Raw genomic sequence first — 23694 nt, 5'->3', positions numbered from 1 at the left:
CCAATAAGAAAGAACAAGACTAGGGCTACATTTTACGGATTTCTGACCTCTGCTAGGGCTTATGGGAGTAAGTTCCCCCTCTGCCTTTATTACTTACAGCTGACCAACGGTAGAGGGAGTAGACTCCTGGGAACACTGTTGCCTTGGTAAAGAGAGGAAGCAGGAACTGCCAGCTGAGTGATTTGTCCAGAGTGTTCCGTATCCATGAGTCTCATCGCTGACAGCCAATCAGGGCCCTCGACGCTCCACTTGTGGGCAGCACACAGCTGATTGGTGCTTTGGGCCTGCAGGGAGAAGCAATGAGGTCACTGTCAACATACCCCACACCATTCTTCCCTGGCCTCTATTGTGGCAAAACAATCTCACACTTTTGGTACTTTCTATTTACACCTGACTCTTCGCATTAGAAATACAAACACATCTCATTTAAGCATATTCAGAGTACAGACAGGAGGCCATTTTAATTAACCACAGTATAAAATAGCCTAATTTATAAGATTACAGTATGGACATTGTTATATGCATATCCAAACATGAGCTGTTTCATTTTAGACCCCTCTATCTTCCACAGGAATTTAATGTCATATGAATTTTAGAACTTCCTTTATAGAATTAAGAAAACATTGCTGGTCTGGCTTGCACATTAAAATGAACAGATATTGACTGACATAGATAAAATACTTTTTATATATAGTGCTGTGCAAAAGTCTTAGGCACAGTCTTAATAAGAATGATTAATGAAGTGAGGAAGATGTTGTTTGATGTCGAAATGTCAGTCTACCCTGTCCGTTAGACAGGGTGCATTTCTCTGAGTTCAGTGCCCTCCACCGTCTCTTATTTCGGGCGAGTACCTGTGACGTTGTCTGGGTAAGGAGGTCTTGTGTCATCTGTCTGTCCTGGTGGTAGAGCACCTCTTTGGTCCTCTTTTTTTTTTTAGCTGGCTTGTATTTTATTATATTTTCATTTCTGCACTGATAATAAGTGTTGAAAATGGCTGTTGTTCGTGCCTTTGTGAAAGAAAAAAAGACGTATATTGTATTTAATATCATTTGTTCAGTTAATTGCATTGTAAAATGTGTTTTGTCTTAATGCATTGCAAAGACTGGTTGAGTGGATCTGTCATTTTCAATTTCATATTGTGTGGGGAAAAAAAGATTCTGTCTATGGTGAAATGGCCAAATGGTACTTTTTTTTCATCCACCAGACTCAGTGGCCAGTCAGTTCACCAAAAAGTTAGTTTCAGATCCTGAATTTGCAAGGCTGCCAAGCCACAGACCAAAGTTCCCAGCCAAAGGAACAGATCACAATCTGACTGCTTCTTCAGGACTGAAGCCATACTCTACAGCAGCCAATTCACGCCCCCAAAACCCCTCCCTTGTTTTCATGAACTGTACTCAGAAACCAAATCTTTATTGCAGCAAAAGCCAGACAGGTACAGTTGCCAAATATTAGATATTATATCCCATATTACATAGGGAATCTTGTATTTTCAGTTAAAGGGGGGCTGGTGAAGGTGGTGTTGGCAGTAACCAAACAGCAACCCAATGTCATTCATAAAGTGCGACAGACAGGACAAAGGGATTCCCATACAGAACTATTTGTGGCTGCAAGACTGGACATGCCAGGTAGGACCACTGTTGTCACTTTGGTTTGGAACAAGACTTCAAAACAGGTGAAAAAAAACACCAATTTCAACCATTTCACTTCCAGGGCATACAATTTAAAATAGTTATCTAAATACAGGGAAACAAGACTTGCAGCAAGCCCTAACGTTGAGAAGGTTCGAGACGCTCTCATAAGCCAGCTGCGGTCTGTTTGAGAGCCAGACTCCTCTCTCAGCCAGCGATTAAACATCAAATGAAAAGGCATAGCTGGGATGCTGGCACGGCTGCGGGTTCGGGGCTGGCCGCGAATGCCAGCCTGCCATCGCCTCTGATGGATGGCTCCCCGCAGAGGCCTCCAGGAGCATGGCTGTGACCTTTACTGGCCCACCAGCAGCTCGAATCTCCGTGGGCTCCAGTCCAATGGCTTATTTCTCCCCACTCTTTTCCCATCTTTAAGGATATTCCAACCCATTAAATGTTCCTTCTAGGAGCAAGAAGTAGAAGTTAGGAACTCCCAATCTTTAATTTGCTTAAATATTTGTTTTCGGAAAGCCTGATGTATAAATAATCGACTTGTGGATCCGCCTCTCCCCATTTGCCACGCTTCGAACTGACGTTTGATGGAGCAAGGATATTCCATTAGCCTAATTCGCGTTTCCCCGTCTTCACTTCTTTTCCTAGCCTCTGTTTCTAGCCGATGGGTGGAGCAAGGAGAAGAAAAAGGAGCAAGAAAGAGGAGAAAAATAAGCAATTTGAATGAGCCCCAAGATCCCTCACTCCACCTCAACAATCCTTCCCAGTGGATCATACTGAAGAAGTGTCTCTGCTACACTTTCTTTACATTACATTACATTACCCAGAGCGACGTAAGGTTGATTAGCCTAAGCAGGAGACAATCCTCCCCTGGAGCAGGCCGCCTCGTACTCTGTACTCTACTCTGTAATGGTTGAGTTAGAGAGTATAAAGCACAGCACCTACTGTATGACCATTTATTTCATTTATTACTCCATGTTCCCTTCCTATTCACTCACACTAATATTGGTGTTATACAGTGAGTGTGTCATTTCAGTAGATAGTACCTTTGGGAGTACTGTAAAATGCACACCTTCATTGACAGACATGGGTCAAATACATAATTGTTCTGCATTCAAATACTCTTCTGTGCTCGATTGATCTTGCCTGGAGCAATTGAACCAACCAAGAGGTCCAGAAGTCTTGTTTTTGAGACTAACGTTATTTCATCATAGGTTCCAATACACCAGACAAGCTCAGTAAAGCAGAGAAATCTACTCAAATCCAAAAACTATGTATTCGACCCAGGTTTGTTCACTGAGAAGAACAGAAAGTTGGTTTTATTATCACAGAACAGACTGAATAATTCAACTCATATTAGCAGCTCCTGCATACAGGATAACCCCCCTAAATTCAGCACAGGTGCTGGATTCTGTTAACAGCTGGACCCAGAGCACCCCAGGGGAACTACACTACCCTCCAGCACAGTGGCAGAGGGGTAAACTGATCCCACCTTTGGCACACCACACTTTTTCCATTTCCTCGTCAGTCATCACCCACCTGCACCGGCTCCCGAAATCATGACCACAGGGGGGTAGGGTGGTATGAATGTTCCCTCAAGAAGGGCTATTTTAGGAGTTCCACAGTGTCTGATCACTTCTGCCTCTATCTAAGGCGAAGTTCCCTGTGTCATCGACTGATATTAGCGCAGGGAACTGTGCCAGTCGCACAGGCACATAGCCACTTATTATCAGTTGGACAGCAGGGCCTGTGCTTCTATTCATAATTGGAAACACTTAGCATAGCTACGACTTTAATCTACAAAATAAAGTCTACATACTGCTGGTATAAGCATGACATTGACAAGTCATGCCACTATATCAAAGCTTGTGAATAAAATGTCATGACCATAACACTGTACTCTGTGAATCCAGCAAAACCTAAATAACCTATTCAAATTTGGTAAAGGTTAAATTTTATAATATTGAATTTGGGAAGAAAAGTCATGGAGGTTTGTCTGTTGCGGGTGCAAATCAGGTAATGATTGGGAGTATGTCCCTAACCCTACGGTACTCAGGGACTGGGACAAGGCCATGTCTGGTAATGCCTGGCAGATCCCTCAGCACATGGACCCAGTGACAAGCAACCTGAAGAATGAGATGACCTCCCCCAGGGAAAGTGACTCCAGAGAAAGTCAAACTGGTTCCTGAGGAGCTTTGAGGCCACGGACAGCGAGGTGTTGACGTTGCATGAGCTATACATTGTTTGAGCTTAACAGCTTTGTGCCGAACCCTCACATACTTGATGCCAGAAAACGTATCTGTTGCGCAGGCCCCTGAGAATTATCACTGGAAAATGTTACAAACCAAAATGTGCCAAAACAACAAAGAAACATACACACATCCTAAGAGTAGGCCCCAGCTTAAGGGAGTGAAAAAAGTATGAAAAACGTTCACGTTCAAAGTTTTGATTAAATTTGGATCTGTGTCAGGACAAAACTCAAACCAAAAGTCAAATTCAAGAAAAAAACTGATAAATAGTGATGAAAATAAAGCTCTCATCCAAAACAAACTCTCAGTATTTGCCGGAAATTTCTAGATGGCGAAAGGATTCTGAATAATGATTTGCCTGAGGTCTGACGCACACACCGGCACATGCAGTGCTTTATACTGCGAGTGGCAGTGACAGGTGGTGCTGGGTTTGTGTTGGTGAGGCTAGACCGGGCCACTCTGAAGCCTGGGAGACAGCCTCGCAAATACAATTACACAGGGCCTCTTCCAGAATCTCATCCGGGGCTACCCGACATGCCCCGGTCACAGGGCATTCCAGGCGGCCCCGCCCGTACGGTCATTCATAAAGTACGGTCCTCTTTGTCAGCGCATGGACAGGGATGGTTATGAGCTAACGGTCACAACAACCCTGGGATCACTTTCCCCCCCTCTAGGCCCATCCCTTCCTTTTCCACTTTCTCCCCCCTTACAGACTCTGATGTTTCTCAACTCCTGCTCTGCCACCGCCCTACAACCTGTGCCCTTGACCCTATCCCCTCTTCTCGTCTCCAAACTATCACACCTGACATTCTCCCATTTGTCACCTCCCTTGTCAACTGCTCCCTGTCTTCCGGCTGTATTCTGGCATCCTCCAAGAGGGCCCACATCACTCAGCTGCTTAAAAAGCCTACTCTGGATCCCTCCATCATCCAGAACTACCGCCCGGTATCTCTTCTTCCTTTCCTTTCTAAAACTATAGAACGAGCCGCTTCTACTCAACTTTCTTCTTTCTTTTCTAAGAACAACCTGCTAGACCCCCTTCAGTCTGGCTTCAGATCGGGCCACTCGACAGAGACTGCGCTCCTCTCCGTCAGTGAGTCACTCCATGCCGCACGAGCAGCCTCCCTCTCCTCTGTCCTCATTCTTCTAGATCTCTGTGCTGCCTTCGACACTGTGGATCACTCCATCCTCCTGTCTGCTCTGTCAGCAACGGGCATCTGTGGCACAGCCACAGACTGGATTGAGTCCTACCTACCTGGTCGCTCCTTCCAGGTTGCCTGGGCTGGTTCGGTATCAACACCTCGGCCCCTCGCCACAGGAGTTCCCCAGGGCTCAGTCCTAGGCCCGCTTCTTTTTTCTCTTTACACTCGCTCCCTTGGCCCTGTGATCGCTGCACATGGGCTATCCTACCACTGCTACGCGGACGATACCCAACTCTTCGTCTCGTTCCTGCCGTCTGATACGCAGGTTTCAGCCCGTATCTCTGCTTGCCTGAGGGACATCCAGAGCTGGATGGACAACCACCATCTAAAACTCAACCCAGGCAAGACTGAAATGATATTCATCCCTGCTAAAACCTCTCCCCATCTGGATCTCTCCATTTCCCTTGGGGATACCACACTCACGCCGTCACCCAGTGCAAGGAACCTCGGCGTGGTGATGGACAGCAGACTGTCCCTCTCCGAGAACATTGCGGCGGTGACCCGGTCATGCAGGTTCTTCCTATACAACATACGGAGAATCCGCCCCTTTCTCACCCCCTACTCGACCCAGCTCCTGGTCCAAGCGATGGTTCTGTCCCGCCTGGACTACTGCAATTCCCTCTTGGCTGGCCTCCCAGTGTCCGCCATCAGACCCCTCCAACTCATCCAGAATGCAGCAGCTCGTCTGGTCTTCAACCTTCCCAAATACTCACACGTCACCCCCCTGCTTACTTCCCTCCACTGGCTGCCTGTCATGGCTCGCATCAAATTCAAAACATTGGTGCTAGCCTTCCAAGCAGTTAAAGGGTCTTCCCCAGCTTATCTACAAAAAATCATCAGACCCTACACCCCTGCCAGACCTCTTCGTTCAGTCTCCACAGGCGGCTTGGCACCTCCCCCTCTCCGAACCTCCACATCACGCTCACGACTACTGTCTGTTCTGGCTCCACGGTGGTGGAACGAACTCCCCGTTGAGGTCAGAACTGTAGAATCTCTCCCCACCTTCAAGCGCAAGCTGAAGACACACCTCTTCAAGCAGCACCTCTCCCCATCCCTCCCTACCTCCCTGTGAACCTTAATTGTTGTCTCTGTGACTTGTTTGTATATCGGTATTTTTAGTTGGCTAGGTAAGCAGTGTTTGGATAGTTAACTTTGGTCACTTTTGCTCTGTTTGTTTGTTTCTTTGTTCTAAAAAAAAAAAAAAAAAAAAAAAAGGGCCCTCGTCCTTATCTTTGTTGTACAGGTAGCAGTTGAAATTGTACTTCCCTCTAGGGTCTTTCAGCGAACTTATCCCCAGTTATGGGTATGCACTTTGTTGTACGTCGCTCTGGATAAGGGCGTCTGCCAAATGCCAATAATGTAATGTAATGTAATGCCAAACCCTGCTGAAAAAAAACAGCTCACGCTAGGTTTTGAAACAGCGAGTAGCTGGTTGACCATATGAGACCAGCCCCATACTCAATGTGGTTTGACCAGCTCAAGCTATGTTTTGAAACATTTGGAAGCTGGTCATTTCAAGCCGCTCACAGCTAGATTTTACACCAGAGTAGACAGCTAAAGCAGCTCCTGTGAGTTGCTTGGTAACAATATGACAGGGGTTCTTCTGTTAGACCACAAGCTGTGTCTTGCAAGGGAGAGCATACGCTCTTATTTTGATAGGAGTAACTGATTCATTGGAAAAAGGAAATTGAGTTTTCACACTGTGAATGTTGTCTAAATCAGGGTGTGTAGACTATTTCCACATTGCTCATCTGTCCTACATTTGCATAAGCTGGCTATGTTTGCATTTCGTTATGCCAGGACACAGTTACAAATAAAACAGACTGATGGAGGATTAGTAACGTTGATCTTGACAAGTTTTTTGCAATGAGATGATGATGGTGAATTTGGCCCCAGCAAAAACAATTCTAATATACACTCAGTGATCACTTTATTAGGTAGATCTGTACACTAGCTTGGTAATGCAAATATTTAATCAGCCAATCATGTAGCAACAACTAAATGTATAAAAGCCAAGGGGTTCAGCTGTTTTTCAGACCAAATGTCAGAATGGGGAAGAAATGTTCTCTAAGTGACTTTGATCGTGGAATGATTCTTGGTGCCAGACAGGGTGGTTTGAGTATCTTAGAAACTGTTGATCTGTTCAGATTTTCACACACACGCAGAAAATGGTGCGAAAAACAAAAAAACATCCAGTGAGCCACACTTTTGCGGGCAGAAATGATTTGTTAATGAGAGAGGTCAGAGGAAATGGGCCAGACTGGTCAAAGCTGACAGTAATGCAAATAACCACACATCACAACAGTGGTATGCAGAAGAGCATCTCTGAACACAACACATAACAAACCTCTTAAGGGGATGGGCTACAGCAGCAGAAGACTTAATACATTTAAAAAATAAGTCTAATAAATACCTAATAAAGTGCTCAATGACTGTACATGATTTCACTGCAGGAGAAAAATAAGTGAATTAAAACGTAGTTGATGATACAATTGGCTACATGGAGTTAAGGCCCTGTTTTGTTAGTCCTAAAATTACATTACATTACATTAATGGCATTTGGCAGATGCTCTTATCCAAAGTGACATACAACAAAGTGCAAAGTGCATACCCATAACCAGGGATAAGTGCGCTTGAAAGACCCTAGAGGGAACTACAATTTCAACTGCTACCTGCACAACAAAGATAAGGACCAGGGCCTATTTTATTCATCAGATTTTTTTATTATAATTATTTTTTTAATAGTATCACTAGTTAGTCTGACAGTGAGAAATAATCTGGGATGTGGGAACATGATTTTTGGTTTGCTTTGGAACACACAACTGTGAAACTCTGAGATGTCAGCACTCGCATGATGAAAGAGACGCAAGAAGCCAAGTTCCAAACCAGGATTAACACAACTGTCAACTGTTTATCCTCCAGTGCCCACACCAGAGCGGACAGTTGGTACATGTACAGAAGGCTAATATTTCACCTGTTTTACTCATCATGGTACACTCACAATACACACAACCCGTGTGAAAAATACCAATCATAATCAACTACATTTTCTTTTTATATCACACAATGCATTGAATAAAACTTCACCACAGCTACACTGGCCTAAACAATACAATGTACAATACAATGAGGAGGATGCAACTATGGGAAATAAACTATTTAATCTCTTTGGAGTAGTTGCATGGATTCAGTCAGAATTAAATGGCAAATGGTTGGCATTTATGTAGCGCCTTTATCCAAAGCGCTGTACAAATGATGCTTCTCATTCACCCATTCACCTGTATTTCAGGTGTTGATGATGATTCATTTGAGCTGTGATGAAAAAAAGCCCAGCATATTTGTGTGACAGTGTGTATGCACACATACATGAATGTGTGTACGTGTTTGTGTTGTGGATGTATGCGTGTGTATATATGTGGGTGTGTGCATCTGTGTGAGAAAGTGTGTGTACATGTGTGCGTTTGAATATCTGTGGGTTGGTGTGTGTGTGATAGTGTGTACATGTTTGAATGTGTGTGTGTGTATGTGCATGGGTGTATGTGCATGTGTGTGTGTGTGTGTGTGTGTGTGTATGTGTGTGTATGTGTGTGGGCAGAGGGGGAGATGGAGAGAGAGAGAGTGGGCTGTTCTATTTATACCACCCAGTTAGGACCGGGCCAGACAATGGGAGCCAGGGTTAAATAGACCGGCACATTCCTCCAACACATCTTTGTCCCATCCACTGACCACAGCGACCGCAGCGACCGCAGCACACCGGACCACCACAAGGTAGGATGCTCCGAACCCGTCAGACTGTGTGGGGTGTGTTTGAGAGGTACCAGACATCCCTACCGTCTACCAGGGAACTTTGAGCTTTTAGCAGTGTGGTATAAAGGCTAAGCAACACGTCCCAATCGGGGCAACCCTTTGGGAAAGGTAGTCAACCTGAGTAAATATCCAGCAGAATAAATGGATTGTATTGAATGTGATAAAATGTAAATTGTGTAAGTTGTTCTGGTTAAGGGCGTCAGCTAAATACCTAAAATGCTAACAAAATACTGTAATATCTATTTAGCTTGATCTAGCTCTAGGAGGGTTTGGCAAATGATTTAGCATTAGCAGCATACATGTCAATAGGCAGCATTGTGAGAGCAAAGGTACTTTGATTGATTGCACTGATTTTATCAATTCGATATGTATCTATCATTAGATACGTATGCTTCATGAAGCACTAACTGGGGTAAAAATAAAAACCCCATGTTTTCATAGCAGTCTAATTAAAAATACATAAAAGGGGTTAAGAGTATATAAAATTGATGCCTAGTCTGAAGGGGTTCCCTTGTGAGGAATTCATTATGTGCCATATGAAATAAAACATGTACAGAAATTATGAAGAATAATTGGGGAAGATTATGAGGATGGATATGAAGCACCAAACAGAGTCCAAAGCAAAACCAAGAATTGAAGGCGCAAATACTATGATAACAAATACTATGCAATTTTGATATTGAAACTATACTCCATTGTCAGAATAAAACACCATTATTAATTTACCGTGATGTAATTAATTGAATTACAGGCTGACTGAAATATTTCACAAAACCGTACTGTATAACAGCGCAATAACATATGCGGTCAACTTTATGCTTCATATTTACAGCACAGTACGGTTTGTGTTGGTGCTCATTTGTAAATTTCGAACATTTATCATCGTATTTTACTATTACACTACTTTATTATACCAACAATACGTTCTTGTCTTTGTTACTTGTGAAAGAATAGGTGCATAGATGAGTATCCCTGTGCAGTTAGAGTAGAGGAACAGCTCTGGCGGTGATGTATCCGTGGTGTCTGGTGCTCAGATTTCCGTCTCATGTTTGAGGATATCGGTGGAACCTTCCGGACATCCAGCCGCTGCCCAGGGCCCTCACAGTGGCCTGGGGCTATTCGTGGAGGCTAATCAATTTGAATTCCTTCTGGGCAGCTAATCCACAGAAGAAAGCAGGGGATTGTTATCTGTCTGAAATACTACCATGGCACAAGACAGCCTCCAATACCGCCCCGCCCCACCCCCCAAATCCTGCCCTCCTAAAATTCTTCATGATGTCTGTGATACGTGTCTTTGTAGGGTGTGCTGCATTACATGTCTGGGGGGGGGGGGTGTATTTGCTAAAAGCAGACAACATGTGGATCAACATGCCCTTTAACAAAAATGGTCTAAAGGCCTATTGGTTCATAAAACGAGTTTTGGAAAATCGTCTGTCCTCAAGGGGCAGTTGTAAGAGAGACCCAGCTCCAAGGCTTCTGCTTCTGGCCCTCGAATGCCCGATTGATTCACACCAAAAACCCAAACCTATCCAGACTGATACAGCGTAGTGATTCACACCAAAAACCCAAACCTATCCAGACTGATACAGCGTAGTGATTCACACCAAAAACCCAAACCTATCCAGACTGATACAGCGTAGTGATTCACACCAAAAACCCAAACCTATCCAGACTGATACAACGTAGTGATTCACACCAAAAACCCAAACCTATCCAGACTGATACAGCGTAGTGATTCACACCAAAAACCCAAACCTATCCTGACTGATACAGCGTAGTGATTCACACCAAAAACCCAAACCTATCCTGATCCTGACAGCGTACACCACATTCGCTACTGCACAAACTCAGGATGGATTAACACCGCAATCTACAGCCTAATGCTTCACACATCGGGATTAAAGCACAGTGGGAACGTGCCTTATTTTACGAGTTAGGGATCACCGAGACACCAGAGAAAACTGGAAGCTCCTCCACAATCCCAGACTGCTTTCCGTTCCCCAACCAGACTTTTTTCCGTTCAGGTCCGATTTATATTTTACAGCTTGGCCTTAGCTCTGTCATCCAGCCACTTCTACGTCAGTGGTTTGGAGACAGCTGGAAAAGCCAACAGGCCGTGGATCCTACCCTCTCCGAAGACAACTGGCAGGAATCCCTACCCTTCAGACTATGAGGGTTGCAGAGCTGAGTCAAGGCCTGTCTCTCACTTCACGACTCATTACTTATTAGCGCTGCCGATGCCTCGCGAAGAAACTAACGCGAGGGAGTGGAAACTCGAGCTCTGCTGAATGCGTATGTTTCCAACAGCTGAGAATCTAATGAAGTGGCCAATGCGACCCTTTCGTCAAGCCCGGGAACAAAAGAACTTATTTTTGCCTTGCAGGGAGTGCCATCAATACCAAGATGCCAGAGCAAGTGTAAGTATACTGTATTCCATTATTTCACATCCATCCACCTACCCCATCCCCAACCCCACACTCCACCATTTTGGAATTGGAGTCCCCTATAGAATGACAGCTGTAGAAGAATGTTAGAAGACATGGCTCAGAGGATGTCTACAGAAAAGCACCAGTAACAACAGCTCTGAAACAACACTAGTGCTTCCATGAACTACATTGTCTAAGCTATTTCAGATGAAATCACAGAATCTAATTACTGGAGGCAATCATGTAATTTTAAAGACAAATGGCTAATAATAATAATAACAGCATATACAGTGAAATGAAATTACAGATCCGTTGAAATATTAGTCGCTTTACTAGGCAATAACAGTAAAGAACGTATAACTCTGGCGGAAAAGCAAAAAGAACATTGTCTGAATTTGATGTATTTCATGACAGTAATACTCTTTCAGGACTAAGTGTTGTGCTCACTCTGATAATGTATTATAGCATCTCTCCAATGCCACAAATTCTTACATTGTTCTCTTTTCTTTGCAGACGTGAGGTAAGATTTCTTAATGTCTCATTATCATAAATATCCTGCACCCATCTTATGTGTGTGGTTCTTATTGCATACACATGCTTATGCGAGTATGAAAGACAGAGAGAGAATGAGGGATAGAAAATATGCACTTCACATTGTATTTTGTAAATGTAAGAAAATTCATTTGTAAGGTAATGATTGAAATTATCAACAGTACATAGAGCAACTATTATGTAAAGGTAAAAAAACTGATGGATAAACTCATCTGATTTTGTGTGGTATCAGGCAAATGAAAGATATTGCAGTATTTTGATGTGAATTTAATGCCTCCATCTCTCTTTAGAGAAAGTCCAAAATCTCAGCCTCCCGCAAGCTCATGCTGAAGGTGAGTGAGAAGAACATCTCAACACATCCATCCATCCATCCATCCATAATCTTAACCCGCTTATCCTGAAGGGGGGCTGGAGCCTATCCCAGCATACATTGGGCGAAAGGCAGGAATACACCCTGGACAGGTCGCCAGTCCATCGCAGGGCACACACACCATTCACTCACACACTCATGCCTACGGGCAATTTAGACTCTCCAATCGGCCTAACCTGCATGTCTTTGGACTGTGGGAGGAAACCGAAGTACCCAGAGGAAACCCACGCAGACACGGGGAGAACATGCAAACTCCGCACAGAGAGGCCCCCAGCCGACGGGGATTCGAACCCAGGACCTCCTTGCTGTGAGGCAGCAGTGCTACCCACTGCACCATCCGTGCCGCCCATCTCAACACAATGTGATCAAAATGTGATATTTTGGGCCTGGCAAGCATCTTGCTAAATCACTAGCCTTCAGTGTAGTGATGCTGTGTAGTGGCTCAGGAGCTAAGAGCGGTCATCTGGCAGGCGGAGAGTTGCCTGTTCGATCCCACCCTGGGTGTGTCGAAGTGTCCCTGAGCAAGACACCTGACCCCCAACTGCTCCTGATGAGCTGGTTGGTGCCTGTCCTCACCTCAATGCATGAGAGCGACTCCTCCGTTCAGCTGGGCCCTGTTTCACAAAGCAGGATTGCTGAGTTAGCTGGATAACTGTACTGACTGGAACCCAGAACCTTCCCAAATCTGGAACATGGACTGTAGTAAATAGAGCCGTTCCGGGTTTTACTTATCCAGCTAACTCAGTAATCTGGATTCATGATACAGACCCCTGGTCTCCCCCCATTTTGGTTTGAGCCACAGCATATAATTTACAGTCCTCCAAAGCAGTGACTGCATGGCTTAGCTCTTGTACTACAGAGTGAAAAGTAGGATTTGAGGAGGAGAGTGGGTGCTTTGTCTGAGCTCTCCCAAAATGGTGTAGCACTGAGACCTAGAAATATAACTCTGCATTCCTGGAAGAAAAAGTATCGAAAATGTAAAAACATCTAGAAAATGATGCACACTGTTGTTCATTTCTGTACCACAAGAGGGTGAGCACAGCTCATTTTAACCACAAAATGGCCGCCGTATAACCACCTACTGTAGGCAGAGAAAAACATGCAAGTGTCATTTTCCACCGGCTAATGCCACTTGAAGGCTTGTGAAAGAAAATACTGCTGGCCTTCTGTGTAAACTGTGTCTGCGTCTCCTCAGAGTTTGATGGTAGCCAAGGCCAAAGAGGAGCTGGAGCAGGAGATTGTTGACAAGGAGGAGGAGAAAGAGAAATACCTGGCAGAGAAAGCCCCTCCCCTGCGAACCAGTGGCATGTCCTTCGCAGAACTCCAGGTAACGTCGCACACCCCAATAAAAAAAATACAATCCCCATAATACCCCACACAACCTCTTTTCCACAGACCTGCTCATGACATTACAGTTATTTAGCTCACATGTTTATCCAAAGCGACTTTTGATTAGACGAAGCAGGGGGCAATCACCCCAGAGCAGTGCTGGGTTAAGGGGCTTGCTCCAGGGCCCAACAGCTGTGCAGATCTTATCGTGGCTACACCGGGGCTTGAACCACCAACCTTCCAGGTCCCAGTCATGCGCCTTAGCCACTAGGCTCCCAATACCACAAGGCTCGTTTGTCTCCTTGATGACATCTGACAGGTCTCCACAGTGCCCAGACATGACTGTGTCTCCAGACAGGAGAGGTGTCAGACCCCAGCCATAAAGGGCTGCAGTGTGCAAAAACTTTACACTTTTGGGTGCCTTACACTACATAGGTGCTTAATTTAAGTCATAGGTTGGCTAAACAGTTCATACTTCTGGTGTCCAAGGCCTATATATTATACTCAAGGAGGGAGGTTGTTTCCACCTCATACTTACAATGAGTCTGTGGCACGTATCAGTGTTAAAATGTTTTAATTGAAAACAATAATTACTGTAAATTACAGTTAAACCACATTTCTGTGTCTAATGTGTATGTCTGCTGCTGTTTCCACCCACTTAAGGGAAAGGCGTTTGATTCTTACAGCATTTTAAATTAAACATACTTTCTCCCTGTAAAACCTAAATTACATTACAGGATAAACTACTAGCAGTGGAATGACACAACTTGAGAAGAGAATACGATAGTGATACAATTACTCTTGGTTCATAACAAAACAATATGATTAATAATAATTAATCATGATACGATGCCATTAGCTATGATGTGAATGCGACCATTAGACAGATTTACCCCACCCCACCAACACTCAAGATCACTGAAATTACAAAGGTTTTAACTCTAAAAATGTATGTGTTTATTAACTTCAGTGCCTCCATTTGCCTAAATACAAGTTTGCCATGTAAATTAATGATTAATTGCGATAAAAAATCAATGTACACGTAACATCGATGCGTCTATTAGGTATTTTATTGAGACTTATATTTTTTTACTTCTACTGCTGTAGCCTATCCACTTACAGTTATGATGCGTTGTGTGTTCAGAGATGCTCTTCTGCATACCACTGTTGTAATGTATGGTTATTTGTGTTACTGTCACCTTCCTGTCAGTTTTGACCAGTCTGGCCCTCCTCCTCTGACCTCTAACCGTTGGTGCATATTTACAACACTACAGCATGGCAGAAGTAGTACATGCAGCCGTGATAAGATCTGCACAGCTATTGGGCCCTTGAGCAAGGTCCTTCACCCTCATTGCTCAAGGGGGGATTGTCCCCTGCTTAGTGTAGTCAAATGTAAGTCAGTTTGGATAAAAGAGTCAGCTAGACAACAAATTATTTTTACTCCAAGCAAATCACAATTCTATATCGGTAACTGAAGTAAACCAACAAACGCATAAAGAGGAGAGATTATCCAACAACCTTATATACTGTAAATGTCCATGTAAATTCCTTATTGAGATAGACAGCATGGCATATAGTTTCCTAATACTTGTGTTATTTTCATATTTAAAAAATTATATTTTGTGTAACCACATGGTTTGTTAAATTAATTCATTTTTTGCATAGTCAGTTTTGCCAGTTGTACTGTGCATTCTTCAATGTTAGCCAGTTGGCTAGTCTCCCAACTATGGCATGCCATTAATGAAGTGCTTCATATACTGTACGCATGAAACCTGGTTATATTTTATTTCACATGTAAACATAACACTCCGTTCCTTCCCGGCCTTCAAGATGTCTGTTCCCTTTACCGCAGTACAGAGACTTATCGAGTGTTGCCAACTGAAGGGAGAGCCGAAACAAAGCAGAGAGTGATGTAGAAATGAGTTGGAGTCAGAGGAGGGAGGGAGGGACCTTACCGAAGAGACTTGCGTGGGTTGGGAATGTAGCCATGTTATGAATGAGTCAATCATCGTGGCTGGATTGGGCTCTGCACCAGTTTTCATGGACTGCTGTGTGCACAACTAAACGCCTCTTTTGTGCCCTTTAGTGTAACAACGCATACCAGCGTAATTGTATGTGAAAATGCATACCTGGTAGGGAAAGACATACCGGATGACAGATCTGCATTCCATTATTATAGCTAATTTGTGTCAAGTGTCAAGCAGTAATCAAACTATCACAACATGTCTGATAGATAAATTGGTGGTAACTTTAGATTTGCTACAAAGTAATTCGAGAAATTGCATTAAACAGAGTACTTTTTTAAATTTTTATCTAGACATACGTATATACACTCAGTGAGCACTGTATTAGGGTTATTAGAGTTATTAAGTCTTGTGCTGCTGTAGCCTATCCACTTAGAGGTTTGATGCGTTGTGTGTTCAGAGATGCTCTTCTGCATACCACTGTTGTAACGTGTGGTTATTTGCATTACTATCACCTTCCTGTCAGCTTCGACTGGCCCGTCTCCTCTGACCTCTCTCATTAACAATGTTTTTTTGCCTGCAGAACAGCTGCTCACTGGATGTTTTTTTTGTTTGTTTGTTTTTTTTACAAAATCTAGAGACGGTTGTCAGTGAAAGGAGATCAGCAATCTTTGAAATACTCAAACCACCCTGTCTGGCACCAACTATTCACACAGTCAAAGTCACTTAGATGACATTTCTTTTTTTCATTGTAATTTAAAGGGGCTAAATCAAGAGATTACTCTCAGAAATAAAGTGTCATATTATCAATTATCAAATTTCCTAAATGTACTCTGGAATACAGTATAGTTCTCTTTTGGTACAAATGAGTACATTTTCCAAGCATTTGTATCTTTCTTGGGGCTTTTCATACCTTTATTTCTGAGTGTAACCTACTTATGTTTCATGTTCTATTGACAAGAGTTACATTCAGACATTCTAAAATTTTGTTTGTATTGGCCCCTCCCCTTCCTGTTCTTTCTCTTTGTCTTCCTGTTCCACCTGTTCTCTGGCTTTGTCTGACAAGGGAGTGACAGCCTCCTGTCCCCTAAGCTTTCTGCCCTGCAGTTATTCTCAATATCAATATTTTTACCACAAGACACGGGCAGCTGCAAAGAACTGCTTATTCTGCTTCCAGTCTTTGTTTCGCACATTTTATACAAAGATTTTGTTCATGTTTTTGTTTGATTCATGTTTGAGAAATTCTCTTGAAATTTGATCAAAGACAACATAATGTATCAACCTTTCACAAAAGCTGCGGAGCGCATATCGTATCCAATATCAAAGGTTTAATATCGAGACGAAAGCTGAAATTCCACTGGCATGGAGCGCCCACCATGACAATACATAAAGGCCATTATGTCACAGAGCCTTCAGTGCTCCTTGCGCATTGGCTGAGGGGGACAGACAGGGTCGGACAGGCATGCACTGAACCAACAGAGATGATGGCGGATGTGAAATATTTGCTCAACACCTAACAACAATGTTGGGGCTAACAGTACATTCATGGCTGCAATGTGCTTCACTTGGTCACCTGTGCTACCATAACTGAAGCAGCCCTGCTGAAAAAAACAGCTCAAGCTCAACCAGCTCAAGGCTGGTAGCTGCTTGACCAGTTCAGACCAGCTCCATACTCAACATGGTTTGACCAATTGAAGATATGTTTTGAAACAGCTGGTATCTGGTCAGACAAGCTATCAAAACTAGCTTGTTGACCGGTTCAGACCAGCTCCATACTCAACATGGTTTGACCAACTCAAGCTATGTTATGAAACAGCTGGTCGCTGGTTGACCAGCTACCAGCTCAGACAAGCTACCAAAACTAGCTGGTTGACCAGCTTATACTCAGCTAGACCAGAATTATGACCAGCTTGACCATGTTGGTTGACCAGCTCATACCCAGCTAGACCAGCTTGGCCATGTTGGTTGACCAGCTCATACCCAGCTAGACCAGCTTGGCCATGCTGGTTGACCAGCTCATACATTTTCAAGCTGGTCAAGATGGCATCACTGGAATTCACAGCCGGGATGTCAGGCCCTCCTGTGTGAGAGGCATGGCAGTTCCTCCTGAAACGTGTCCGCTCGCGGCCGAGTGGCCTGCTGACGCCTCTCCCTGAGACCAGCCTCTCTTACCGCAGGAGCTGTGCCAGGAGCTACACGACAAGATCGGCGTGGTCGACGAGGAGCGGTACGACATCGAGGCCAAAGTCACGCACAACACCAGAGAGGTAAGAGACAATATTGAATACAAGGTGCCAGCGCATTCAAAGTTCATTTCACAAAAAAAGGAGCATTTCAGCAGCAACTCTCTTTGCATCTTTTATTAAGAATCACAGCTAACACATTTCATAGCTAATGCTTCTTCGGCATGCTCTGATGACGGAGTGTTAGCTCCGAAATGTGTTAGCTGTGATTAATTAATTTTTTTTTTTTTCAACCAGAGCAATACTGTTAGTACAACAGCAAGGGAAAGCTTTTCCAAATCCCACAATTCAGTTGTTTGCGAATCAAGCTGAACTTTCAATGTCCACAGAGGAACATAAAATTAATTACAGAAATGGAATATTGTATTACAGCCCAAATGATGTTCACACTTATCTGTTGTATTTTGCAGTATATTGCAGTGCATTCGGCTACTGCAAGGGAGCTCTTTTTTGGGCAAAATGTACTTTCATGGATATATCCCAGAATTCCCACCGCTCCATGTATTCCAGATCAAAGACCTGAACATCAAGGTGCTGGACCTGCGGGGGAAGTTCAAGCGTCCCACCCTGAGGAGGGTGAGGGTGTCGGCCGACGCCATCCTGCGCTCGCTGCTGGGCTCCAAGCACAAGGTCTCCATGGACCTCAGGGCCAACCTCAAATCCGTCAAGAAGGAGGACACCGAGAAGGTAGGCCTGGCGGGCCTTCCACGACGGTCCTGGAGAATCGGCCTTGCCAGGGTGTTCTATTCACTTGAAAAGTCAGCGAAACTACCGTCTAGATGCAGAGGTCTTCACTCCTGGTCCCGGAGAGCAGCAGGGAGTGCAGGCTTTTGTTGTTACTTTCGTGATCAATTAAAGCAGTGGTTTACAGTTAACTAACCTCACCCGGTTCTTGGGTCTGAATTGGTTGCTGATTCTAGGGTGAAAACAAAAACCAACACAGCCAGCGGCTCTCCAGGACCAGGAGGGAAGACCACTGGTCGAGGTGCAGAAGCTTAACTGTCTACTGTGTACTCTGTAACTGACCAATGACATGCTGGTTAACAATGGTACCCAGCACACCCTGTATTTCCTCAGGACCAAGATTTAATCCCTTAAATGAAAGCTTAAATTAAATGTTTTTTGAACAACAATAAGGGCCTATGGCATATGCAAAAGGAATGTGCAAATCCTTTTAAAAACTCAGAAGAATGTCTGATGGAAAAAACAATGACAATTTTCTCAGTCAGAAGAAAGCAGATGGTAAATTCATACATTTCAATGAAAGACATTTTCTGTCAAGAGTCACCTTGAGGGCATCTGAGGAATTACAAGATCCTCCGCTATTCAGACAGTATATTTTACAACATGCATTGGCGAGGACTGCCCCTTGGCTTACGACAGTACTTTTCCACTGCTATTTCCTCTTCTATTCAACCTAATATAACAATACAACACTTTGAATAATTTGATCTGAGGAATAGGGCATGTGGTATGTGGTATTGTTGGTTTTGGTTGAATTAATGTGTAGGAATCTAAGCTGGCTGCAGTGTTGGCATTGCATGGCCAGGACACTGTTAGCCTCACCTGTGCCTGTGCAGGGAGGGGTTAAATCTCATAATAGCTACAATGCCCGCATCAGACTCAATAGCCAGCGAGATGTTACACTGTTAAAAAGCTACAGAGTGTCTGGCGTCTTTGAAACTGAAGGTTGCTGGTCAATGCCGGAACCAAAAAGGAGCTGCCAAGAAGAGAGGTTACGCTCTGTCCCCTCCAAGACCCTCGATTTCAACACTGATGTGGAAAATACGGATGACATCACCCACAAAGGCCCTTAGGACGGCGTTTGGGAGGGGACGTGGGACACCGCAGTACGGAGCAGGCAGCAGAAAGGCGCTTTTGATGGCTCACAGGAGAGATGGTGTCACTGATAATACTGGGTGGCGGCCACGCGGGATTGGCGGGGGCTGACAATGGCTGCATTGTGCCCGCTGAGATGAGCCTTTGTGCAGGCCTGCTTTCAGCCGGGCCGCCCAGACCGCCCAGACCGGCTGCGCTTCATCCAAGCTCCGCACAACGCTCTGCTCGGCTGTGGACCGGTGGACCCGTCGAACCAGTACGACGGACCTGCCGGTCACACCTAGGTCACGTCACGGCCAGTTTTAATACTTTAGTTTATTATTTGTTCATGTTGGGTAATTCTTCACGTTAATTACCAAATCATTCTAAAGTGTCTGTATGCTTGCTTCATAATAGTGTTGCACTTTTGCTGAATAGATTGTTGTCTGGGGAATGAAATTATGCCATTGGTCTGTTTGCACCATGTCAATGATGCCAGAGCATATTGTAATTCATTGTGGCGAACAAGAAAGAAAATCCAGCCCCAAGAGAATAAACTGTTCCCTGACCTTGTTTTCTGACAAACAGTCCTATCCTATACATCCTATCCTATCCTATCCTATTATATCACAGACAATAGCAGCACTCAAAAACCACCCTTAGATGTTTGCTCAGCAAATCCACATTTGATGATCAAAGTAAGACGAAGAGAGGATTCCTGACTGTCTCGGTAAAGAAGGTCTTCACCTCAAACACAAGCTGGATCCTATAGCCCTAGGTTTGAGCCTCTGACATGTTAGCCAACATCAGTTGGCCAGGAGTCTATAGCAGACACAATAGGCCTTGGCCTACCAGCATTAAGGAGAGGTCAATTCAGGAGACTCTCTTGCGTCACTGTAATACTTGTTTTCAATGCACCAGGTTCCCACAGGATGCCTGTTGTTGCCTGTGATAGCTACACCTCCGATTATCACTCACTCTCTTTAGTAGTGCTGTATTGCTTGTAGTGTATATAACGGTGCCTGGCACTCATGATGAGTCTACAGTTGCAAATTGCAGCCTAATTTGTGCCATAACCCAAATACCGTTGGGATTACACTATCCTTGAGAATTGGCCTTCAAGGGAATTGTTAGTTGGCTTTCAGGGGCGGCAGTGGTGTAGTGGGTAGCACGGAGGTCCTGGGTTTGAATCCTGGTTGGCCGGGGCCTCTCTGTGTGGAGTTTGCCTGTTCTCCCCGTGTTTGCGTGGGTTTCCTCCAGGTACTCCGGTTTCTTCCCACAGTCCAAAGACATGCAGGTTAGGCTGACTGGGGAGTCTAAATTGCCCGTGGGTATGAGTGTGTGAGTGAATGGTGTGTGTGCCCTGCAATGGACTAGCGACCTGTCCAGGGTGTATCACTGCCTTTCGCCCAAGGTATGCTGGGATAGGCTCCAGCCCCCCTGCGACCCTGTTCAGGATAAGTGGGCTAAGATAATGGATTGATAGTTGGCTTTCAATATCAGTGATGTCATGCGTGATGGAAATCGCTGAATGAGGTCTGGGAAATGAGTTTGCTGTCGCAGAGCTCTGGTCCTAAATAACAGTTTCTTTCCTCTGTGGTGGTATCTTTCCCTATCCCTCTTTCCCTCCCTCTCTCACTCTGGCATCTTTTCCTTACTTTCTCTCTCTCACTTTCCATCTGTTCCTCCTGCGATCACCTTCCGTCTTCTCTCCTTCCCCTCTCTCCTTCTGTCTCCTTCCTTCTCTCTCTCCTTTTCTCTCTTGCCATCTCTGTCTCTCTCTCCATCTCTCTCCATCTCTCTCTCCCTCCCTCCCTCCCTCTCTTGTTGATAGAAGCGGCCGGTGGAGGACAGTGACTGGAGGAAGAACGTGGAGGCCATGTCTGGGATGGAGGGCAGGAAGAAGATGTTTGATGCTGCAAAGGGCCCTGCACAGTGACAAGGTCAGCCTGGATCATGTGACCTGCATGGCCACTCCTTTAGACAACACAAAAGAAGACAACAGACACACTACAATCACAGTCAAGACATGCATACCAGGGGACATCAGTGAGAGATCAGTGCTAGCTCTCCTGCAATGCTATATAACCTGATCCCTGCTACATAGCCTGTAGTCTGGAAAATTATCTCCTCCTCTATACAACCTGTAGTCCAGAAAATAGAAACATGGGGCACAGCCAGGAAAAACGTACCGCCAGCCTATTCCAAATCATACTTAAATAGAAATGAAATATGTAAAACCAAAATCTCATCTTCAAAGCAAAAAATAAAGAAATAAATAAAAAACACATATGGTTCCACTTTCAGCCTGGGAATTCCTTTTTAGCCAAGCTGCTGGAAATGCTCTCATGGAAAGAACATTGGGCGGGTCATTAAAAGTCCCTCTGTAGGAACTGGTTTGATGTGTTTACAAAGGCATTACCTGGTAATTTGGCACTTGTCTGCATTTCCGTTTCTGGATTGCAGCAGGCCTTTGTGACATGGTCAGGATTTGTACAATTCGCTTCTCCTTCTCTTTGATGCTGTGTAGAAACTAAGCGAGAGATTCGGCTCACTCAATGACTGCAACAGGACAGGTGGTGTACTTTTGAGTTTTCTGTGTCATCCACCTGGGACTGTTGTGGTCCTATTGTGGTCTGCCCCTTTTTAAGCAGCGGCATGGCAGCTCTACCATGAAGTGGCATGCATCTGACGTGGCCAGTATAAAAGTCACACTGAATGAGACCATGGCTCTAGCTACGTATGCTTTACTCCTGTGATGTTCTCGTAATACTTTCCATGAATGGTCCTTCACAGGAACCGCAATATATAACCACTGCATAACCATTACATATACTTTGGCCAGTAACCACAAATAGGCATATGGCATATATTGCTTGGAATGTCACGATAATGGAGTGCATTGGAGTGCTCTTACTATTATGACTGCTATTGAAGGAGTTATGTGGCTCTTATCAAGGACCGTTGATAGGAAGGGTTACGAATATCTCTGAATATTAAATGCTATTTTACCAATGTTTATTTGCTTTTATTTGACCTGGTTTCACAGGTATCGACGGAAGACGAAACAGCGGGGACTCAAGACTCCACCAAAGCACGCTTATGAAGACATTCGCTTTGTGTGTGTCGTCCCTTCATGTAGTATCAGCGTTAAACTGAGCGAAGACTGTAACAGGTTCTTGTTCTTAAATGTATACTCACAGTTCTAAGCTCGGTCACCTTAAAGACTGCGTTCTATTTTATAAGATTTAATGTTGTATCAAACCCTGCAGGAATCCGATACAATCAATCATTCCCTCAGTCTACGTGTGCTATAGAGTTTTATGTTCAACTGATGCCATTATATTACACTTATCATTTTAGCATGTAAAACAAATTTGTAAGGTCTGAGATTAACAATACAACATTAAAGAAGATATCAACTTTATATGTATTATTATACTGCAGTTCAGCACCAATTAATAAATTGTTTTTCTTTTATCAATGATTTATCAATGATTGATGGTTGATCAACTGTTACCAGAAAGATATCTCAATGCATCTTTGGGTTTAGCCATTTTCTTTTTGTGCACTGATTTCCTAATCAGAGATAAAGATTGTTCCAGAACCACTGCTCAGCCCTCAATTACATCTTAAAAGTTAATGTTAATCCAGTGTACTGACATCCTGTTCAAATGAGGACATACACTCAGCGAGCCCTTTATTCGACTTCTGCTGCGGTAGCCTATCCACTTAAGAGGTTTGATGTATTGTGTGTTCAGAGATGCTCTTCTGCATACCACTGTTGTAATGTGTGGTTATTTGCGTTACTGTCACCTTCCTGTCAGCTTTGACCAGTCTGGCCCTTCTCCTCTGACCTCTCTCATTAACAAGGCGTTTCTGTCTGCAGAACTGCTGCTCACTGGATGCGTTTTTCGCATCATTCTCTGCAAACTCGAGAGACAGTTGTGTGTAAAAATCCCAGGAGACCAGCAGTTTGAGATATTCAAACCACTCAGTCTGGCACCAACAATCATTCCACAGTCAAAGTCACTTAGATCATTCCATCTCCATTCTGACATTTGGTCCGAAAAACAGCTGAACCTCTTGACCACGTC

At 44.2% G+C, this 23694-nt stretch overlaps 1 protein-coding gene across 1 annotated transcript; it reads left to right on the top strand.

Annotated features, from left to right (window-relative positions):
- Positions 1-11298: 11298 nt before the first annotated feature.
- LOC133138777 (troponin I, slow skeletal muscle-like) lies at positions 11299-22775 on the top strand. Its single transcript, XM_061257807.1, has 7 exons — positions 11299-11310; positions 12164-12205; positions 13439-13570; positions 17714-17803; positions 18290-18466; positions 21432-21540; positions 22647-22775. Exons 1-6 carry the CDS (start codon positions 11299-11301, stop codon positions 21534-21536), a joined length of 558 nt encoding a protein of 185 aa, XP_061113791.1. The 3' UTR covers positions 21537-21540; positions 22647-22775.
- The last annotated feature ends 919 nt before the right edge of the window (positions 22776-23694 follow it).

This window comes from Conger conger, chromosome 10 (assembly GCF_963514075.1).
Source record: "Conger conger chromosome 10, fConCon1.1, whole genome shotgun sequence".
Taxonomy (NCBI): domain Eukaryota; kingdom Metazoa; phylum Chordata; class Actinopteri; order Anguilliformes; family Congridae; genus Conger; species Conger conger.
Note: the sequence above shows the minus strand (reverse complement) of the source record. Positions and strands in the feature narration are given on the sequence as shown.